General features: G+C 45.0%; 1 protein-coding gene across 1 annotated transcript in view; it reads right to left on the bottom strand.

Moving 5' to 3' along the window:
• Nucleotides 1–22,255, bottom strand: part of NUAK1 (NUAK family kinase 1) — a 49,536-nt gene extending 27,281 nt beyond the window's left edge. Inside the window, exon 1 of the mRNA XM_064455914.1 lies at nucleotides 21,857–22,255. Coding sequence (XP_064311984.1) covers nucleotides 21,857–22,156 — 300 coding nt within the window. The 5' untranslated portion in view covers nucleotides 22,157–22,255. The remainder of the gene's footprint in view (nucleotides 1–21,856) is intronic.
• Between the last annotated feature and the right edge of the window lie 483 nt (nucleotides 22,256–22,738).

Genomic DNA, 22,738 nt, shown 5'->3' with positions numbered 1-22,738 from the left:
GTCTACACATAATTACTGCAAATGGCTTCCGTGGAATAACTGCACATGTGAAAACATGCATTTTTAGATATAAAAATGCAAATGTGATTGAAAAGCGTGGTGGCACTCTGTAAATATATCTTTGCATTAATCTTCAAACGCAAACAGATGTTTTGCCTGGGAACATATTTTTAACAGGACCAGAGAGTTTTCAGTCTCACATCCCACGTTCAAAAGTGGTTAAGGCACCTAGTAGCCTTAATTTATAAAGACTATTCCTAAAAGTTTAACTGAATTTTGAAGATGATACTTAAGTTCTCCTGAAAGCATCACTTCCCAGTTGCAGGGGTAGAATTCATCCCAACATAAGGAGAGAACACATGCCAAACATATCTCTCGCCTTTTAGTATTCAAGACTTTCTCTTCCCTCCCTCAGCTACTTTAGATCGCAGCGACTGGCATTTAGAAACAGGGAAAGACACTTGGCAGGTGTGAACTACCTTAACTCCAGTGGTGTCAATGGATCCTGCTAAGCATCCACCTGCCCATGCTCAGACCATACCCTGCAAACCTGACAAACAGCAAGAGTGCTGTGGAGGAGGCAACACCCCTTAGCCAGGGCACAGTACGTTACCAGTATGAGCACTCCGTACTGGAGCAAGGCTTCAGTCACTTGCATGTACTAATGAAATACTATCACTGTCTATTTGCATAGCAAATGAGCATGCTCAAAGCACAGTGCAGCCACTCATTAATTAAACCTTTGGAGGCAAGTAGTGAAACAGCACTATTCATCCGCTTTTAGGAGATGAGGAAATCGAAACGGAAAGCCGACGCGACTCCTAAAGGAAACGAGGACAGCAGCATCTCAGAAATTGCTCCCTGCCTCCCCTCCCAAACTGTGCGACCCATCACAGGAGTGCCTTGCTCAACAAACCATCCCATTACTAAAGGCTGACTTCTGGTAACTTCCCCCATGTTCAATTCCTACTTTTCCCCTCCAAAAGAGCCTCAGGGAAGTGAAAGGTTTGAACACATCTCCATAGATACTTTTTACCCCAGGCCATCTGCCTGGTGGCCTGCACGATCCCCAAGTGGACAGACTCCACATCTCAGAGGCTATCAACAGCGTACAGCCTTGCCGGTGACCTGGTCCAAAAGACCGAACAGCGAGCGATCGCGGAGTCACTGTCAGAGGCAGCGTCCCAAAGTGGGATTAGCGGAGCAGCGGGACAGCATTCGCTCCAGCTTCTCCCCTCTAAGTAAGGAGTTTTGGCCAGCCAAGCGTCTTTCACCTGCATCAGTCTGTTCAGACCATGTCAGCAAGGGTACCTGGGCTTAAGTCTACTGATGTGAAAAAACTAACACAAACAAGAATGCAGTCCAGTTGGGGGTTTTTTTTAGTATTTCATGGAAACGTTATGAGTCATGATCACATTTTAGGTATTTATAATATATTTCACGGTTTTAATTTCTCTAAGCAAAATAAGATCCCTAGCTGTATGTTATGGTATCAGGCTGTAAAGCAAGTCTCTCTTCCAGGTATTCTAAAATATGAATAATGGAATTTCTTTCATGAAATGTATTTTACTCAGAAATATATTCCAGAAAATACATTTTCAAAGTGCACTTATGCTTTTAACACCAGACAGAACTGGCTCCATTTTTCAAAACCCCACTTACAGGACTGCTGCCAGATACGGTACATGATGAACCTGAACAACTTGAGCCTAATAAGAAATAATCTCAACTGAGAAATACCTTATGAAAGAACTTGTTTGTTCATTCTTTAGGTCCTTTTCTTTCTTGCTTGCCTGCTTACTTTCATTGCTTTCTCTGAAAGCAACAGCTCCACTGTGTGCAACATCAAAATTTATTAAGGGTCACAGCCTATGAATCAAGAGTAGGGCAAACGCAAAATGCTTTTTTATATCAGCTGTATTAACTACTCCAAATACTCCAGCTCAAGATCTGCAAAGAAAGTGCTGTTAGTCCCTTCGGTACCCTCAGAACACTGTACTTATACCTCTACCACACTTTCTCAATATATTTTACCGGTTTTAAGACTTAGAAAATTTAATTATAGTATTTTTAGTAACCTTACTAGTGGAGGAATTTGCATTTTTCCTAGCTTCTTGCCTTAATGAGAATTTCAGATAACTTCAAGACCCTGCACTCGGACAGAGTAACATATCAGATTCTTAATAATGAAATCTAAAGCCTCTCACCCCAACAAAACAGGTTCAAGTTCACCCAAAGCCCCTATAGACACAGTATCCAATCTGGCAAAACACTTTAGCACATGCTTCGCACATGTGAGCAGTCCATTGGCTTTCACGGGTTAGCTCACACATGTAAAGTTAAATATATGCATAGGCACCAAGGTCACGGCTCAAAACTAGGCCATGCGACAGTCCATCAGGGGATTGCTACTGGCTGTACGCACCAGTAACATCCTCAGTATCTCCTCTGCAGCTCTGATGGCAATATGGTCCCACACATGGGGCTAGAGGGGGAGAAAGGAGCACCAGAGATGGAGTGAAACGACCTCCACCTGCACTGCCAGTTCTGGTACCAGCCTCTGCTCAGAAGCAGGTAGAGGGAACACCCTCTCCAAAACGTATGGCACAGGGGAGAGAAAGCAGGGGGCTGTGAACCTCTGATATTGCCAGGCATTTCCAAACAGCTCTGCACGAGCACAGCTGCTGCACCAGTGCTGCTCTGCCTTCCAGAAGCAGATAGGAAAGAGGGAGCACAGCTTTTGGCTTCCCATCCCTCCATGAGTCAGCTTGCAGAGTTTGCTGGGCAGGAAGTGTGGAGAAATAAGCTGCTCTCTTCAAGGGTGCAATAAATTACCTGTCTCCATTTGCTGGAAAGAGGATTTATACTCACTCTATGAACTGGTGTAGAGAGATCATTAAGTATTTTCCAACACACTTCATGCTTCTTTGCTTTTGTTTGGTACAAATAATTTGAATTGAACTACAAATACTTCAAAAAGATGACGGTTGCAAAGGTTTCTGTACATTCAGTCCTACCTGAAAGAGAAACATCTCTCCTTTATAAGCTTCTCAGCTGCTGGGCAGAGCAAAACGGGTGAAATTTTCTTTTTACAGAGGCAGATCAAGATCATCGCGTACAGAAAAATATCTCAGAGTCTAAGCATCTGGCAAAGGGCATGGCAGGCAGTAGATGCCTATTTCCATACCAAATCTCTGTGTCTGCCGAGTCACTGCTGGCATCATCATTTATGGGATAAGCAACAAAGCTATATTTTCATCCAAGCGTAAAGCTGTTTCTCTTGATTTCAGGAAGTTGGTTTGTGTGTTTGTTTTAAGGTAATGAACCTATGTTTGCCTCATTTTCAGCAGAGATGTGCGAATATAAACAAAGGTAGAATTAGCCACAGTGCAGAAAGTCACAGATTTTTTAAGTCAGTCAGTGCTGCAATCGAGGCTGACCACCTGAACGACACAAACCACTGAATCTTCCCCAGCAGTTTCTGCATGCAGTACATTCAGTCCCACTGAAAACAATCTTCCACTCTTTATTATCTATCAAGGCTATTTTTAGGACCGTGGCAAGATATGAACAAACTGCTTTTTTTCCACCGTGGGGGCTGTGACTTTTAAGTTGGTTCCAGCGCTTGTGCATACCACCCGTGCTCAAGCAAATTCCAATGGGCTCTTGCAATACTGTTGTGGCCAGTTGGGAAAATGACATCAGGACGGAGAGTGCAAGTCCCTGAGGAAGGGAAACCAGCTTGCTGCCACTGGGAGATATGTCAGAAATGCAGCTTAAAGAAAATTATTTAAAACTCTTTTATTTGGGTGAAGAGGGAGGGGAGAGTTAAATACACATACACCTCTCCTTTCCAAAAGCTGTGAACTGAGGCCATCCCCACCCAGCAATGGGAAGTGGGTGAGCCCGGCGAGTTTCACAGCTCTGCTTCCTTTCTTTGAGACTCCGAGGTGGGAAGTGCAATGCACCAAGTGCCAACAGGGACAGGGAGGTAAAGAATAGGTGGATCAACTGGTGGGGAAGAGAAAGGGAGAGCAGAGGATGGGGGGGGGGGGGGGGAGAAAACGCACATTGTTCTTTCTCCAACTCTACAGAGCTGAGCAAGAAAGAATAAAGTCTGGCACCGTATAATGTTTTTTCCAAGGGAGTCTCTGCCTATGGCTTTTGGCCCAGACATCACCAACACAAGAGGAAGAGAAACAAAGCTATGAAACTGGGTGGTCCCTGAGGTTGCTGCCATCAAATGATAAGGAGGGGGATGCTGATAATGCAGCTGCATTGAAATGGCATTTCCAGAGGTTGCACAAAGGAGACAAAGGAAAGGCAGGGGATGGGCTGAATAATAACTGTCTACCTGGCCTCTGGACCTTCCAAGTGGAAAGAAGGAGCCATGGACAAATATCCCTACAGGGGAGCCAGACACCCAGAGGGTTCTACAAAAGGTATTCTTGTAAGCTTCCTCCCACATGATTATTTCTTTGCTGGGTCCATTTGCTAGAAAAATGTTATCTTGAGACTCCAATTCCAGGCTAAATGGAGTAATAAACAGCATCATGCAGGATATGCAATTCTAAGAGCAAGCCTCTGCACAGTCATAGAAAACACTTCATGCACTCACCGAAAAGTTGGACAAAAGGCCATGGTGACTTGAAGCAAAATTAGTGCCTGGCACTGTGCATTTTGCTAATGCATCTCTTGAGAGCTTTCTCTTTTTGAGAAAGAGTAAGGTCAACACAATGCCATTGTTTTGGAGACTGTTAACTCTTCAGATCCTAAAAGCCAGATCATCTCCATGGTGATACTGCTTGGCAGACAAGCATGCAACAAAATCCTTATTAATTATTTATCAACACCCAACTGTATTGTTTGATATGTTGGCAAACTATGCCGTAATCAGGGGAGTTGCTCAAAGCTGTAACCGGTGCCATCTGTACCCAGTGAGACTCTGCTCATTTAAATCTCAGGGCTTCTGCCTGCTTCTCTGTTCCGTTGCACGTTTGTTTGTGTCATGGATGTTACCAAAGACAAAACACTGTTGTTGTTGTTGCGAGCCAGCAGCTGCACACATAAAGGGCAAGGATGCACGTGCTACGATGCACCTTTCAAGTTCATTTGCTTTTAAGAGGCAAGGGTATTTTTTGCAGCTGCCTCACTCTGTATGGTAAAGGCATATAGCAAACGCCTGAGCCTCTCTGCTTCATTCCCCTCTCCCCGGTGTATCACATTAAAAAGGTTATATTTCTAAAAGCCAAAGCTCATTTACTGCCACTCTATTGCTCACTACCTGTAGAGAAACTCACTCGTGCACCAAGGCACTAGAAGTCCCAAGTCAGTGTGATAAATGTTAAATCAAGATTTTATTTGCATAAGGTGAGGAACAACACGTCAGTGCCTCTTGCAGAACCAGCATATGATTAACCCGGGTTTAATTTTCATTTTCTTGTTCTGCTGGACATAGTTGCTGTTATTAAGTCATAAATGATGATTCATCACGTGAAGAGGAATTAACTAATCACAAATACTAGGCAATGGGGTTATATCTTTTTTCTAGTTCCCTCTTTATTCACAGAGAAAAATGCCTGTGAAACCAAGTTTTAATGAGCAGTAGAAGGCACCAGATGAGCACATTTATGCTGTACATATACAAACTGGGTGCCAGGAGGAACACATACAACACCCTTCCTCCACTTCTTTCCTCACCCCCCACATACGGTGCTTGTTAATAGGTTTTGTGAGCACATTTCCTGAGTAACTACTGCCTTACTGGAAAATTTACATCCCTTCATTGTTTGGTACCCACTATCCTCAGCTATGTATATGAAGCCTGGCATATTTACACCATGCATCCTCTGACAAATTTACCTGGCAGACCTTTCTTCATTTAACACTGAGAAGCCTGGCCTCAAGTCATCCTTACTACCAGACGGATCGTACAGCTTTGTATTAACCATTTCAAGACTGATTTACCACTAGGAATAAAAAAGAAGCATTCATCTGGTTTAGCATAGATCTGATTTCCAATAGCATTTACAAGCACAAGTTAACAACCTGGTTATTGATTCATCATTTTAAGGCAGTGAATCTTGAAAACGGAGAAGAAGGGAGGGCTGCAGAATTAAGAAAAGGACAGTCCACTGATGTAAGTCAGGAATCTACCGAAAACCTTCTCCCTTCTCAAAACAGAAGTTTTTCATACAGGATTACTTAAGCCCCAAGTCATAGGATTGTTCAGTTTTAGAAGAAAGACCCTACAAGTAATCACCATCCCTAGCAATACCGAAGTGTCTTGCCACAGTGCGGCCTCAAGTTGCCCCTTCTCACCCCTCCTCACTGTCCCAACAGCATGCTACTGCAAATCTGCATCCACTTCAATCCTCCCTGATCCACAGTGAAACAAGTTTGTCCTAGTAGAAGCAGAGGCTGCAAAGGATTTGCTGAAAAGCAGAGATCTGACAAGGCAATGTTATTAAAGATGTTTGCAGTTGTGGCCTGCCAGGACTGGAGCCCAAGGCTGGCATCCTGGGAGAGTACCTGTCACGTGCAGACTTCACTTTCCTGGAGAAAAGAGTGAGACTGCTTACGTTTTTCTTAATTCACTTCTAAATATAACTCCATATCCTTCTGAATATCCAAAGATGCAATATCTAATACTTTAAGATGTTCATAACTCAGCCTGCAAAAGAAGAGGCTTGTGTTCTGAAGGACTAAAGAAAAGAGAAGAAAAATGGCCAAGTTGACATTTTGGGGCTGTCATGCACAGATCGGTGGAAGACCACTCTTTTCCAAAGTCTAATAACTCACAAACATCCCATCCAACTACCTTCAAGCTTTCAAGGGAAGTTCACGTTCTGGCACATAAGAAATTATATCTGGAAAGAAACTGGGGTAAGGGTTTTCCCCGAGGCAGTTGAGGTTCATAACTGCAATTAAAAGAAAAAAAAAATGCTTTACAACCTCAACTATGGATTGTTCCTCCTTAATAGATGTTAACCAGCACTGAATGCCACATTCACTAAAAAGATGAAAACTGCATTTACAGTTAACTTCTGGTGAAGTTGCCAAGCACATGTTTATTTTTGGCTTCCACATTTACTAAAGCCAAATGCTACACTGAACTGGGATTTCACAAAGTCTAACTGCTTTTCTTCCAGGTTACAATTTTGTTGGAACCAAAAAGGGAAAAAAAAAGAAGCGGGGAGGGGGGAAGGCAGGAAAAAAAAGAGCTGACTTCACTTTTAAGTAGGATAAAACCTGGTAGCATCTGTTTCTATCATGTCTGTTTATATCATAGTTTAAATAAGGTTAAAATTGTGCAATCATTATTGATCAACTTCCAAACACAGCACAGCTCTGCCCAGCACATGTGCAAAAGAGGAAAAGTCATTGGAAGCGAATCCCATGTCAGTTCATCTTTTAACTTCTGCAAGTCTGTGTGCAGACCGTTTAGCACTAATTAAATTACTGGCAAGTCAGGTTAAAGAGGAGTGAAAGAATTCACAAGCCCCAAGTATACTGTTCTCAGTGTTACATTGGTATTACAGATTCCTCCTCCAAAAACTGGAAGATAGATTTCACATTGATTTTTGAGGCTTGATCTCACAGCTACGACAGCTGCTGATGTAATGCAAAATGCTAACCTGGGGCAGCAGAGAGGGACTTTAATTCAATGTTGTTTTTCATTGTGAATAAGCAGTGAACCACACTGAAGTAATCCTCCAAAGTAGGGGTGCACACCATTCAAGGCATTGATTTAGGGACGAAACGCAAAACCAGAATCCTGGCTACTTAGTTAGAAAAAAACTCTTTACGACATTCTTAAGAAGAGAGGCATAAAGCCCTGGTGCCTGGATCTAGTTCCAGTTGGAAAATTACACTGTCTCCTGTAATTCCTCCCAGTAATTTAAATTGGAAATGGGGTTATTCACACCCTCTAAGCAACTGCTGCAAACTATTGCAATGTGCTGCTAAATAATTGCTAAATAACAGTAACCTCAGCAGTTACCAGAGTCTCTAAAGTGATTGTGCACATGTTTAGGTGAAAGGTGCTATATCAGTGCAAAGCTGTAATTCACATTAAACGAGGAAGGGTGCTGGACATTGTTTAAATCCTTTCTTAGAACTAGCTTTTTTTCATGAAGCCACCTGACAGCATATTTTCATTCATTGGTATGTTCTGCTTGAGGAAGTTGTGGGTAAATAAATGTAACTTGATTCATTCTCTCTCTTTCAGTAAAGTTTCTGGGAGTTCAGAGAAGTCTCAGAACCACTGAGAGCTTTGCACATCCTTACAATGCCTCTTCTGCCACAAAAGCAAAGTCACCTGGTGTTCTGTGGGTCTTTTGATTTTGCTGTCGTGGTCCTACAGACCTTCAAACAAAAAGGAAGTGCTATTTCACCAAGAGAATTACAATAGTACAAGGAAAACTTGGGAAAAGTCTTTCTTCTTTTGAAGAAATGTCCATACCTTGAGGCACCACAACGCTCATTAAAACCCAACACCATACTGCTTGACCATCTCAAATTCCCAGTTAACCCATTTTTGAAGTGTGGAGAGATTTTAAAGTTGAGTTTATAGAGTTTAGGCTTTTGGATTATCATTGATGAGCAGGGATTCATTGTGCTAGGGTAGTGGGCCACCGAGACTATATCACGGAAAGTATGCAGGTGTGTGTAAACAGCACAGTTGGAAGGGTTAATGACACAGAACTATGAGAAGCACCTATATCTAGTGTATTTTTCTAAACTGATCTAAATTGGATCAAAATAGAAACACCACTTCCTGGTGGGAATCTAGTGAACCATAAACCCACATCCTATCTGGAAAACTACTCTTGGAAAACAAAAAGATTGGCAGTCATGTGTATCAAAGCCTCACCCAGGTTATTTTGCTCCAGGGCTTGCAGATCACTTTGCAATATTACATTTGTTTTTGTAAAAGCACTGCTTCAATATTACATTGTTCTGCCAGGACGTTACCTATTTAATGGTCGCTTTTTGGAAGGGACTGTCCTAGAATTTATGACAGAACGTGGTGGAATTGCTACAGAGGGAGGAAAGGAGTTTGCTAACATTTCTTCCCCATCCGTCTCTGATTTCTGACGAATATTTATACTCCTGAAGGTAGAGGAACCTCCTGTTGTTCCCTTCTATTTATTGAAAGTAAATTACCACGGCCACCCTAATGGCTCAGTGGAGAGAGTAACACAGGAACAGGAACAGTCTTGCTCCCCGCGGCCAGTTGGGCTTGGAATAGACGTCAGAGGGTGAGGAATGAGTTACGCTTTCCTACAATTAAGTGGCTGGCGATCAAGCAATTTCACAGCCTTAAATGTATAATTCTAGCTTTCCCTGCTAGGAGTCCACAGTTGCAGGCAGTTGTTATAAGCAGTTATGGGGAGGGTTAACTTTGGAGGGGAGAAACAGCAAAGCAATTTTTTTTTCTAGATGGAAAGGATTTGGCAAAGAACTCCCCCAGACCCTGTGATCTCCAGGACTGTTGCCCCCTTCTTCAACACACACAAACACCTTTTTTGGCACGTGCTTTGGCCAGGGTCAGTTGAATAAGGGAGAGTTAGCACTCAGATTTCTGGGATCCCCTTGCCAAAAGCTAAGCTGTTAGGTAGTGCAACAGCAGCAGCGCAGGCTTCCCACTTCACCCTGCCAGTGACCTTCACACAGACTTGGACATACCACCTTCCTCAGAGTGAGGAGCAATTCCCTCTCATGCTGCTTAGTCCAGAAATTCATCTCAGCAAATACCACAATTCATGTCAGACCGAGCAGTACTATTAAAGCAGTACTGCGCAATGTCAACTGCTGTCCACAAGCGACTGGAGCAAGAGGCTGCCTAATCCACTTTGTTTAACTTTTTTACTTAAACAATCCTGAAAGGGGAAGCTGCGTTGCCACTCTGGAAATTACAGCTTTAATCTAATTTGAACCATGCATTCCTCAACTAAACTGCAGAAATAATTTAAGAACTGACTCCTAAATAAGATGTTTTTCAACATTTCCTACATTTCCTGGAAATGTATTACCTCTGATGCTGTGAAGTAAAAGCAGGCTTATTAATTTAACCAGGTTAAAGTTCTTCCGGTAGCTCTGATAAACTCTAATGTCAGGCTAATTACATGCATTTCGCCAGTTTTGCATTTTCACATTCCTCAAAGCAACACCACGTAACACCACTGGAACATCAATCACTTCCAACGATCATTTCCAACCCAACCCCACAAACCATTTGCACATATTGCATTCATCGCTCACTCGCACTGCATTGCCCTTGGCAGGAATCAATAGCGCTTCGCTGGAAATAGAGCAAGCTTCGTTTCCCCTTAACGGTAACAGCTTCCTCAAGCTAGCTTTAATGCGCATGCCGCAGCTCAGAGGTGCCAACATTTACTGGGTTGTTTAAACATCGTTTAGAGTTTTGCTGGGCAGATAAGAAGAATAACTTGGGTGTACAGTAAAACAAAGATATAGCTGTTTGTGCCAAACATTCAGTTTATGGCAATACTTCACAGGAATTATTCCCCATAACAACTGAACTGTCACATCCTACAACTACATCCCAGGCAACCTCCCAGCTGAGCTCACTACGGCTGCCGTCTGATGTGCTCTACATACAAACACCCAGAACTACCCAGATGTTCTCTATGTAAAACATTTGGTTTGAAACATGCAGCGCTTCTTTCCAAAAAGCCATTACATTTGTTTAATGGACTCACACAGTTCAACTAAAATATCCTGGAGCAGACATTTTTGACTGCAACTCTACTCTACAAGCCCCATCTGCAAAAAGAAAAAAGAAAGAAAAAGTAAATGAGAATGCTTTACATGATTTATGCTGTCTTTATGATCAGCCAGTTCATAAAATACAAGCTCTGCTCTACAGACAATAACACAAATTGCTTTCAAGTGTATTGTTTAGTCCTTGCCTGTGTTAAACAAATATTTCAATTGAAACAAAGGGCCGAATTCTACTCTTCGGTTTACAACAGTGTTAATGTAACTGAGAGCAGCATTTTACCCACGGACATCACAAGGGATGCGATTTTTTTGTTTTACGCTCAGAGTAAGTGAGTAATGACATCCAATAATGATAACCAGTTACATTCACGGCTGCAGAGCTTTCCTTTCATCCAAGAAAAGCTGGAAGGAGGTTAAAGTACAGTATGAAATCCTTCTCCCTGATGAATTCCTCACGAGCAACGCGCAACCCACAATGAGGCACTTCACAGGCCCCATTAGACCACACCTTTTCATCATGAAACGCCAGACAGGATCAGAGAATACATTTGTTTTACCGAAATTGAGAGGCAGGTAGAAAACTCTCAAACTGTACACAGAAAAAAAACTCCTGTTGTTGAAAAAGATGGCTAGTCCCTGGCCTGGATGTAAATGCACTGCACAGTCTAGCTCAAGGCCCTCGTTCCTCCCAGGCTGTGAGGACACAACGGTGACCAAGTGTACCAATTGGTGATCGATCAACAGTGGTACGCAGTAGTGACCAGCCTCCAAGACACAACAGCTGGCGGGCTTTTGAAAAATTGGTGCCATCCCTTCAAAGTGTGACTACAGCCATGAAAGAGGACATTCACTTATGAGCGACCTTCCCGAGATGGTTACACCCATACAAGGAACGTCTTGGCTCAGTGCAGCGCTGGAGCTGTGGTCGACCTCGGCTCTCCCTGCAGCTCTGCCACAGACTTTCCGGATGAACCTCAGGGAAACCACTCATGTCCTGGGTGTCTGAAGCACAGCTGTGACAACCAGCTCCTACAGGAGACGGAGCTTAAACCCACAGATCTCCCTCTCATTATTTCACCTCCTTATGGCACCCCAAAGAGAATAAACATGACAAGGAAAGGAGTGTGAAGGATGCTCTGCCTTATGTATGGGCCTGGTTAAAAACGTGTCTTCTTGAGAAGGCAGTGTGGACACCTCTTAGTTGTATCCCTACAGAGGTCAGCTAAACGTATATTGCCTCCAGCAGGTATCTTACAGGCATGTTCATCTTGCACTGGAGCACAGCTATCTCATGCTCCAGGCCACATGGCTTTAGAGCGTGCACCCGCCAGGAAGGTTGCAGTCTCCCATCTTCTCCTCCTAAAGGTTCTTCTTTCCCCCATGCAAAAACAACGACCCACAGCGTGGCCCTGCCGGAACCACTGCCGGGTACGGCGCTGCACCGGCTGTCCCCAGGCGTCCCCAACCACCTGAGGGACTGGCTGGCCTTCACTCCTCCTTTCTGAACTGAACTCTGCTGGGGAAGCTACGAGATTTTATTTGTGCGGAGCGCGATACACAAATGAACAACAGCTCCAAACATGTGCCTCAGGAGCTATTTTTTTAACATGCTTCACCATCTTCTTCTGTCAAACTTGTGTGCATAAGACTTAATCTTTTTGCATCAACGAGAAAAACCACAAGACACCATTTAACAAAAAGGAGCATTTATTTAGTTACCACATAGCTCAAACAGGTATTTTTATTCAACCCTCACTGCTACCTTTTGTAATTAAAAAAATATCCACAATCACTTTTAGAATAACACTTGTACCTCACATAAAGGGAGATATCATTCACCATCAGGCATTTCATGGAGATTAGAAATTGTAGCAGAGATTAAATGCCTTTTTGTGTATGGGAAACATGATATGGAGGCTTTGAGATCTCCGTCAACAGCAGGACCCGAATCTTTCTGATCTACCCATGAATGGCTAAATTTAGTCTCCAAAATTGGCATGGTAACTTTTCACAGGAAAAATTAATTTCTGGGTTTTTTTCTCTTTTTTAAGCCTAATATCCCTTAACTAGTGTCTTTATTCCAAGGCAGTAGTGCTCAAGCCTAAATACGCTGACTCAGCTCCTCAGCACAGCGAGACATTAGGATAATTGCAAGTCCCTCAAGCCGCCAGACCTCAGAACAAAGACACTCAGCTCCTCCAGCCTCTCAGCTTAAGTCGTCCCGCATGCCGGCCAGCTGCCGGGCCAGGGTAGCTGAGGGGCTCTGGGTTTACCACAGGTTGATGTCTCCTGGGAAGGCAAGGCAACGGGGACAGAGCAGCCCGCCAAGCACCAGTGCTTCATCACGGAGGCAGCCAGCCCCATGCAAGGCACAGGAGACCCTCCACTTCACCAGGATGACATCCCAGGGGACCCAATGGCAGAGGGCCTCAGATGCCATGCCGGAGATGTGGCTTAGGAGAGGTGGGAAATGCTGGCAGGGAGAGAGGAAGGCCAAGGAGGCACCCAGAAATTAAGTTATGTTGGTTGCACGTTAACCCACACGACCTCAGCTGTCTTCTTAATACTTATAAACCACAAGACCTGCATTCAGTTTGTGATTTTGCATTCACCTACAACTGGCCAGGATGGCTTTGAACATGCCAGCCATGCCAACCCCTTTTCCCACAGCCGCTGCATGGCTGGATTTTTTTTTTTTTAATGAAAGGAACTACCCATTTAAGTATTTTATTATTTTCCTCCATTGGTAGGAACAGAGCCTGAAAAAGTTCACGCTTGAGCAAGACCCACGACTTGCATCCCGTCATGGGCCAGTGGCAGCTTTAAGGACTGATGTCTCATAAACCACCAGAGCTAGAAGCAAATCCCATCTGTCTTCAGAGAGGGAACACTAAGCATTTATACCATGCAATAGTTTAACAGACTGAATTGAGGGTTGGTCCATGGTCTTTAGTTCAAAATATAAAAAACACTGAGCTCAAACGAGAGTACTAAAAGAGCACAAGGGCGAGGGACGAGTACAACCTCGCCCCCTCCACCCTCCCCCTTTTGCAACATGCAGCAAAGGTTACGGGAGGGCCTCCACATCTATTGAACATCTGGCATTTTTGGTGTGGGTCCAGGACGTTTGATGGGTATGGCCAGACACCGTACGCTCACGCAGTATCGCACCCAGCCCCTAGTGTTCAAAGGTCTAGGATCTCCTAATTTATATAACGTACTATGTTGCCTGTGAAGACATGGTGATAAATATATTCTGTTTAAAAGCAGATACTTCTCAAATCATAACTTGCAGATGCTCAAAGCCTTTCATGTGGGGAAGACAAATGAGAGCCATAGAGACTGATTTTGTAGCCAGGGAGTACAGGAAGCAACAGCAGGAGAACACTATTGAAAGCCTGGATACACTTATGGCTTTAATGAATTGGTCATCAAATATAACAACACACATATGCAGTTTTTACCTTGCTTTGTAGTTCGCTCCCTGCACCCCCTCAGCTATTCCACATATATCTGGCAAAGTGGAAATTATTTTGAATTTAGTTTATTAAATGGACACACATGGTACTCACATCTGCTGGAAGATCTTTGAGGGAAACGCTGACAAATATCATTTGCATATTTAGTTGGAGACCTTTTCATCTGAGACATTTCCTCTGACATACCAACTATCCCAAGTACATTGACCCATCAGGGCTAATGAAAAGGGTTTTTCTATAAAGCGTCCAGTGCACGCCTGGGTGATTTAGGGACAAATCCTGACTTACGCAGCCGGCAAGAAGAGACAAGATCAATAGTCTCTGTAGGTCAGAGATTCCCTCACCAACACGTCCATCACTCGTGGCAGGCAAACCATCAAAACTGCATGCCACAGCTGAGCCCTGGCAGCAGCCTCCACCCCTGCCCAGGTGAGGAGCTGTTGAGGCTCTGACCACTCCGCACAGAGGAGTTGGCAGCTGCCACCGCTGCTTCTTGCCATCCATTCTGGGAGGTCCTATCCCACCCCAAGCCCAGAGGCAAACCTGCACTTCTGGCTTCGGAGTGTCGTCCAGGGCTGCAGCAGAAAACATATGGTTCGGTCCCACTTGACAAAGGAAAAGTGTACAAGACAACTATGAGGAGAACAAAGGTGTCCTGCTGAGAGGAGCATGGTTGTACAATAAGAGGAGATGCTTTGGCCCCAGCATCCTGGTTCATGTAGATAGAGGGTACATAAGCGTGGTACGGGAGGCGGAGACCCAAGCCACGGACACGCCCACATCAAAGCAAAGGTCAGCAGACAATTTCTGAAGCCGTGGTATATGGGCTTTGGAAACATGTCCCATATGCTCTGCATTTGGATTACCATGGCTGTACACACATTGACCTGCTGGTGTTCAAGGCTGACATACCTGGAACTGGTTTTCTGCCCACATTTGGCATTCTTCTTTGGCACTGTCGTGACCACCACGTGCCTCCTCCCAGTTCCTCACTCCAGCAAAGACTCACTAGTTATTTATTTACCAGACAAAACACAGACTAACTAGGATTACAGTTCTGCAAAGAATAAACAATTGCTCACAAGAACTGCACATTCCACACGGTTTTATTCAACATGTATGACCCAAACTACAATATATACAATAATTGTCTCCACATGGCAAATCCACACTGCGGTTCTTAAAAAATAATAATAATTTTTAGAACACATGCCACCAGAAAACACAGTATATTTTAGCCATATCTAATGAAAGACTTTGTACAAGCAATTTCCATTCCGTTGTGTTCTCTAGCATATGGTACTGTGAAAGCATTTGTAATAACGCTTAGGCATTTTATAGTGTTTTTAGCTGAAGGCTGCATTATAAACATTGGCTCAAATTCTGTTGTGAATTTCACGTTTAGAGGGATTGCACTAGGTGTGTATCAGGCCAAAACATGCCCTGTTAATTAGTCTAACCTTCCTATATTAAGTAGTGTCCCTTCAGAAAGGGACACTACTTCCACTGAGACACAGGGAAGTTAATTGACCTGCCCAAAATTTTTCAATCCAATAGTGGGGAAGTAACTGCAAGAGAGTCCAACATCATTGAAGGAACACCACTTGATGTCCACTCAAAGCTCAGAAAGAACATGATGTTCTTTAATTTGGTAAAAGATTTGACAAGCTGACGTATTCAGATGACCAATTACTGGCGAGTCATTAATTCAGACTTTCATACCACTGAGCCACACTCCCCTGAACAAATCTGCTTCTCCAACAAGAATTCTCAGTGGAGAAAACAAGTATTTTGTACTAGTGCCTTTCCCCTAATGACCTGCATGCTGTAGTCAGTTATTTCTGTCTGCAGCCTTTGATGTTCAGGTCGTCTTCGGCATTTCAGCTATACAAGTGTTTATGTGAAGACTGTAGTAAATTTATACAACCAGGTAGTAATTTCTATTGTAAGAGGTCCACAATATTTACTGTGAATTACATTTTATTAAATCCAGTGGGGTTTTTTGTTTTCCTTTTTCTTTTTTTAAACCAGAATCTCAGAACACATCTAACAATTAAGGGTGGAACAAATAACAAATTAACAGCAAAACTATTTTCAAGTCCATATACTCTCTCCAACTTCTATTCATTCCAGATCTAGCATTTCCATGCATGCTTTAGTACAATTTTTACACAGGATGACCCGAGTTTCACTAACATGCCTTCAGCACCATGAAAACATTGTCTAGATTTAGTCACGTTATGAAGCCCCTAAAAGAACTCAGGTTGCACATCTTAATAAGTAAATAAATAAGGTTTTGGCAATACATTTTGCAAGAATCCCTCTTCCACTGAGGAACCTCTGGCCTCACGTAAGCACTGCATGGCAGGAGAGGTGTGTGCAGCACGGGTTCTGCTGGCAGCTACCAGCTCAGAAGCAGGGAGCAAGGCAGCACACCCTGCGCGGGTCACAGCTCTGGCACGCAGAACAAAGCGAGAGGCAGCAGCGTGAGTGGAGTACAAAAGGGCCAGGACTGGAGACCGAAGCTGAACGTCACACAGGGACAAAAGCCCAGGGTAAAGAGAGAGCCCAGGAGGCAGCAGAGACTGAGCTCTGCAGGAGGAGGCTCTCATCCATAGGACCCTGAAGTTACATTCTCTACATGTCTAGAAAAATCAGGTGTTAGGTTGTGCACTCGAAACTAGCTGATACTTCTGATTATTTTGGCTTTCATTGGCAAGTTTTTCTTTCCCATGTATAAAACGGGGTAGTGATACAAGCTATTGTTACTATTATTCAAGTGTATTATCATAGCTGTGGAAGCCACATTCACGAATCAGGATCTTGCTGTGCAAAGTACTGTACAAGCACTTCACATCACAGCAGTGTTGTGTAGATACTTCCACTGGTGTCTGCAATAAAGGAAGATATCTTAATAAGAACAACAAAGAACCTCATAAAAATAAACAGATCTGCATCAGATTTGGACATTATCCTACAGAAGATGCGCACTGAGCGTTCAAGATAAAAATCAATATGAAGTAGTGACCCCGGTGCTAACTGAAGCGAAGTTCTCAGGCAAAAAAATAGAAATACATATGGAAATGTCATAAAAGATAAGAGAATTCACATGCATAAGAGGGAAGAGAGGAATACCAACATTTTCTATGGTATCAGCAAAGCAGACGAAAGAACTGGGACAAACATCCCACCTGGCTTTCTCTGTCCTCAGTGACCCACCAGCACACTTTTATCTTTTTAACTGGAACCCTTAAAAACCACACAGCAAACAAAAAAATGGTTGTGTGGCCGACAAGGCCTTAATTACTGACATGACAGAGCTGTCATTGTTGGTATTCACGTTTTGGTTTTGTCCTGATACGGAGAAATACAATCAGCAATGCAAAGATCCCCCTTTCATGTAATCTGTTGCTGTTTCAGGGTTTCAAAAACCCCGCGGCACTCTCCAAAAGCATCATGAAGCGAAGCTGTTTCAAAGCACAGATTTTCACTGGAGCTGCAACTAAAAATAGTTCTGTTGCTCTAAAGTTTGGGGGTTTTTTTACAAGGTTTTAATTCCAAAACCAATTTCATTTGGCAACATCCTTCTACTTGCCCTTCTGTGCAAAAGGGATAGATAACATGCACCACCACACAAAATGAGCCTGCACAAATATGCACTGCATGCCTGTTTTTCATGTTGGGCTGCAGCTTGTCATCAATTCCCAAAATAATTAACTTTCTGGAAGAATGGCTAGAGGAGAATAGTGCTTCCTCCACCTGCTGGTGAGGAGCAAGAAAAGATGTCCTGGCTCTCAGGCAGAGAGGGAGGTGAAGGCGGAAGGGGGGGGCCCTGCAGCTACTCCCCATTGCCTCCAAAGTGCAGCCTAAGGAGAGAAAGGGAAAAAGCTCCCGGCTTTTGCAAAGGGCAAAATCTGTCCTGAAGGCAAATGCTAACCGAAAGGAAGCGCAGACAATACAGGATGCTGCGTAAGAGGTTGTAACAAACAACCAGCACCATCAGAAAGCCCCAGGTCCAGCAGTGGCAGCAGAGCACCTCACAGAGCACCCACAGGGAGCTGTAAACCAGCCAGGGTATCAAACCCCTGGGTTAAACTCTGCTGGGAGTGCTCCCGGGAGCCTAACAGGGTTCACCTCATGCCTTCCATGATCCTTTACTAACATTAATTTAATTAACGCTTTTTTTTATCCAGGCATTGCTTTCTGTATAATGTCAGGAAAAGACAGATAACAAGACTGAAAATGCCTATCTATAATTTAAGTTTGCATTTTAAGGTGTATTTACTCCAGTGGAATCATTTACTCAAAGAAGAACCCAGCAGCATCTACCACCTTCATGCGTCATGCATGGGATCGGCCAGAGGTGGTCAATATACAGCTTATCTAAGGCTGACATAAGTGTAACTGTGGATTTCTTGGCTAACAAGCATTGAATACATAACATGAACAAAAGCTCGGTTCTTTGGTTTAACATGTGCAAGATGACAAGTGGAGAAAACACCCACAGAAATGTCAACATGAGTGTTACTTCACAGGCTTGCGATATCATCTCTTCATCCTTACACTTACTAACAGGTGCCTTAATTTAAAATATCATAAGTTACACAGTGTATACTGAGCCAGTACTAATGAAGGAAATCTTGCTGGTGAAATTAGGCACCCCATACGTCATGTAGTGGGCAATATTTTAACTGCTTCATGCAGCACGTAATACTGTCTGTAGTCACTGTGGTAACTAATACACAAATTCACATAAGTCGTTTCCAATAACAAACTAAATGTATCATACAATCTACCCCAGAGCTTTATGGCAGGAAGCTTTAGGATCACGTTCCACTGAGTTAAGAGGAAAGACAAAGAAACTATAACAACATGAAGAAACCTGCAACCTGTTAATAAGTGCCAAATACTACTTTCATTCAAGTCAACAGAAATCCTGTTATTGATTTCCACTAAAGCACACCTGTAGCTTGGATCGAACCATCTTCTCACCTTGGTTTTACTTCGTTAACTCAAATCTGCCAATTTCTATTTCAGTCCTGAGCTCTCTATTTATACAGATGACGACAAATCCAAAGTTCATGCTTCATGTTAAAGACCTGGCTAATCATGCAACTATCTTTATGAAGTGCCGTACAGCTAAAGAGATTGTTAACGGACAAGAGAAACGGAAAGGCCAAATAGGAGAATCGCTTGGACAAGGCTGATGACTGGGAACACAATGCCGCTGCCAAGGTCCAGCTTAGCAATCTGTTCCCGTACAGCTTCAAATACCTGCTTACCACTGAGAAAATAAAAACCAGTATTCTGCTAAACCAGTAGCAGATTAAGAAGCAAACAGACTGGACTGCAGCGACCTTGGGACTCTCACTATGTAGCTGCCGGTTGTGAGATGATTTGCGTTGGCAGTGGTGCAAGAGACGGCACCAGCCACCACATCGCTTGCTCTGTGCCTCCCCTGCTGGACACACGGCAGCATCCAGTCCAACCTGCTCAGGAACGCTGCAAACGCCGCCCACTAATACGAACGGAGGAAAGGGAAGAGAAAGTTGGGGAGGTGGTGGTGGGGGGGTGCAGCAAAACTCTGCCCCTCTCTCCTGTCGGTGCTCTCCTCTCACCCAGGGAAAGCAATCGGTGTTCACTGCAACAGCCAGACAAAGGAACTGTCAGGAAACAAGAAGCGTTTTCCATTCACTTAGATCTGGCTGGATTCCTGACAACTAGCTTTTATTCTGTAAGCAGACAAAACGTGGATATTTTACATACACTCACAGATGTTGAAGTTCAAACAGACACATTACACCAGAACTCGCCTGCAGACTAGTTAATAATTATGAAGTGCCACACGCCAAGGCTTGTATTACTACAGTATAAAACTCACACCCCGGTAAGGATTTGTTTAGCTTCTGCATACCAGCTGATAGAGCGAGTATAACATTTTTATTGCATCTAAGATTGCATGGGTATTCTGACTTTCACCCTCTCCATTTCAAGATGGCATTAGCTGTATAAATTCAGTCCAGACCGTACCATCTAAGTATTCTTAGCTGTGTAGCTTAAGTGCTTCACAGTTAGCAAAATACAGAAAGACCAGGTGTGTTGTTAACTTAGAGGAGATGCACATCTATGCTACATCCTGTGCTCTGAGAGGGCCCTTCCCAAAGCCAAATCTCATTTACAATATGGTCACTTTTTTTATACAATTTATCAAGTCCTTTTTAAAAAAAGGTATTTTCAATGTATTTGCTTATTTACTACATTTCACAACTCAACTCAAAAATAATCTGCTTACAAAATAATAGTTAGTATATAACATAGCCTTGGAACTTTTGTTAGCCTGAAACTGTAGAACAGCCAAGAGAGCAAACTTTAAAAATCATGGACTGGGAGTGAGCATGTGCAGAGATGTCCATCTCTGGTTTCTCTTTAGCCTGCCTCCAAATGAGCTAATAAACTGAAAGCATACATGATATGACTCTACAACTTGGCTGAAACTCTCATTTTCACTGTCGACACAGAAGATATTTAGTTGCAAAGTAAGTGTCCCTTATTAAAGCCATGGCATCTGCAATTTCATTTTCTATTTTACAGTTGCTTCTGCCTCTGGGTGCGCGTCCAGCTTCCAGGCAACCAGAAGGAAAGATAAATGAGGCAAAACCTGTAATGTCACTAGGGAAATGTCTTGCTTTTAGATGAAGTCTAGCAAAAACTCAATTACTCTACTTCACATGAAAAGCAGTGTTAAGACCTCTTTAGAAAGTATCTATTTCTCTGGGCAGTCTTTAACGCAACGCCTGCCTCTCATTCGCTGGCCTTCTGTGAATACTTACATATTTCTGGGAAGAAAAAAATGACAATAACTCTGACTAATGTGTACATTTCTTCAATTGCATTTCTGCGCCCTGCTGGAGCGCTGTACCAATGAGGAAACGCTGAAGCTGAGTTATTGCTGGACAACCTCCGGGCTGCTTGAAGTCTCGAGCCAGCCGGCACCGCTGAGCGCTGAAACGGATCATAAAACCCAACGGGGCTGGGCTGCAGTCCCCGCAATTTTTTTTTAGGTGTCAGCACTAAGTTCAGGTCACAAACATATGACTGAATCACGGCATTTTTAACCGGAGAACCAACATTTGCCATTCTGACAGCGCTTTGTGAGCGGCTTTGGTCAGCCGGGGGATGTGACAGGTTTCCCTAGACTGAATTTCCAGTGGGGAGAGAATAACTGTTCACAGTGGACTCGCAGGTAAAAACAGAACAAAAACAAGAAGCCACCCGATTTTTTCCAATAATAGCACATCCTTTTAAACTGTACCGATGCGTTACTACAATACCACCCTCCCCCCAAAAAAGAAGTTTCTGTACAGGAATTGCACTCCAAACAAAGCCCTGGACCCGGGAGACCGCAGGCGCGGGTGGGATGCTGACCCGCTGCTCCCGGGCGCGGACCCCCGTGGGCTACCGGCCACGCCAGGCCCCCGCCTCACCCACACACACCAAGGGGTCTCCTCACGGCTCCCCGAGGGGGTGCACCCGAGCGGACCTGCTCCGATGTCGGCGCGGGAAAGAAAAATGATATATACATATAAATAAAAGAAAAAGGCAAAGAGAAGCCCCTCCGCCCGCCTTACCACTCTGCCGGAAAACCTCTCGATAGCCCGCTTGACTTTGCCATAGGTGCCTTTGCCCAAGGTCTCCTGCAGCTCGTAGCGGTGCTTCAGGTTGTGCTTGTGGTGATGCCGCTTCACCCCCTGCTGCTTCCTCGCCGCCGTTACCTCCGGGGACGGAGCCTCCCCGAGCGGCTCCTCCATGGCCGCCGCTGCCGCTGCCTCGCCGCCGCCGGCCGGCGCGGAGCCGCAGGAGGAGCAGCGGGGCTGCATGGGGCTGCTGGGGCTGGTGCTGCCGCGGGCGGCCGCCTCGGCGCCCTCCATGCCCGGCGGCGGCGGGCGCGGGGTGTGAGCGCCCCGCCGGCCTCGCAGCCTCTGCCTCGGCCCCGCGCCCGCGCCGGCACCACGGGGCGCGGCGGGACGGGGCGGGACCGGGCGGGGCGGGGGGCGGTGGCGCCCCCCGCTCCCCTCCCCTTCCCCACCGCCCTCACAGGCGTGGGCCGGCCCCTCCGCCCCGCCTCGACCGGGCCGGGCCGCCCCCAGCGCCGCGGGCAGGGCGGGGGCGCCGGGGGCCGCTGAACCGCGGCCGCGCCGCGCCAGGCCCTCCTTTGTGCGCGGAGCAGGCGGCTCTGCGCGGCCGCCCTCCCCCGGCCCCCCGCAAGGCGCCTCAGCGGGGCCGGCCCCCGGCGCGGCGCGGCGGGGAGAGCAGCCGGTACCCTGGCTTCGGCCCGGGGCTGAGCCCCCCCCCCCCCCGCCGCCGGTGTCTGAGGCGATGCCGAGGGCAGGCCCCGGCCCCACGCGTCTGGCGTGGGCACCTGCGGGGCCCGGCGTGGGCGGTGGGCAGGGCCCGCCTGAACCTTCATCGCCTTTGGATCTGGAAAGTTTTTCCAGAAAACGCTTGATTTT

Source organism: Phalacrocorax carbo, chromosome 1 (genome assembly GCF_963921805.1).
Source record: "Phalacrocorax carbo chromosome 1, bPhaCar2.1, whole genome shotgun sequence".
NCBI classification, from domain to species: Eukaryota; Metazoa; Chordata; class Aves; order Suliformes; family Phalacrocoracidae; genus Phalacrocorax; species Phalacrocorax carbo.
Note: the sequence above shows the minus strand (reverse complement) of the source record. Positions and strands in the feature narration are given on the sequence as shown.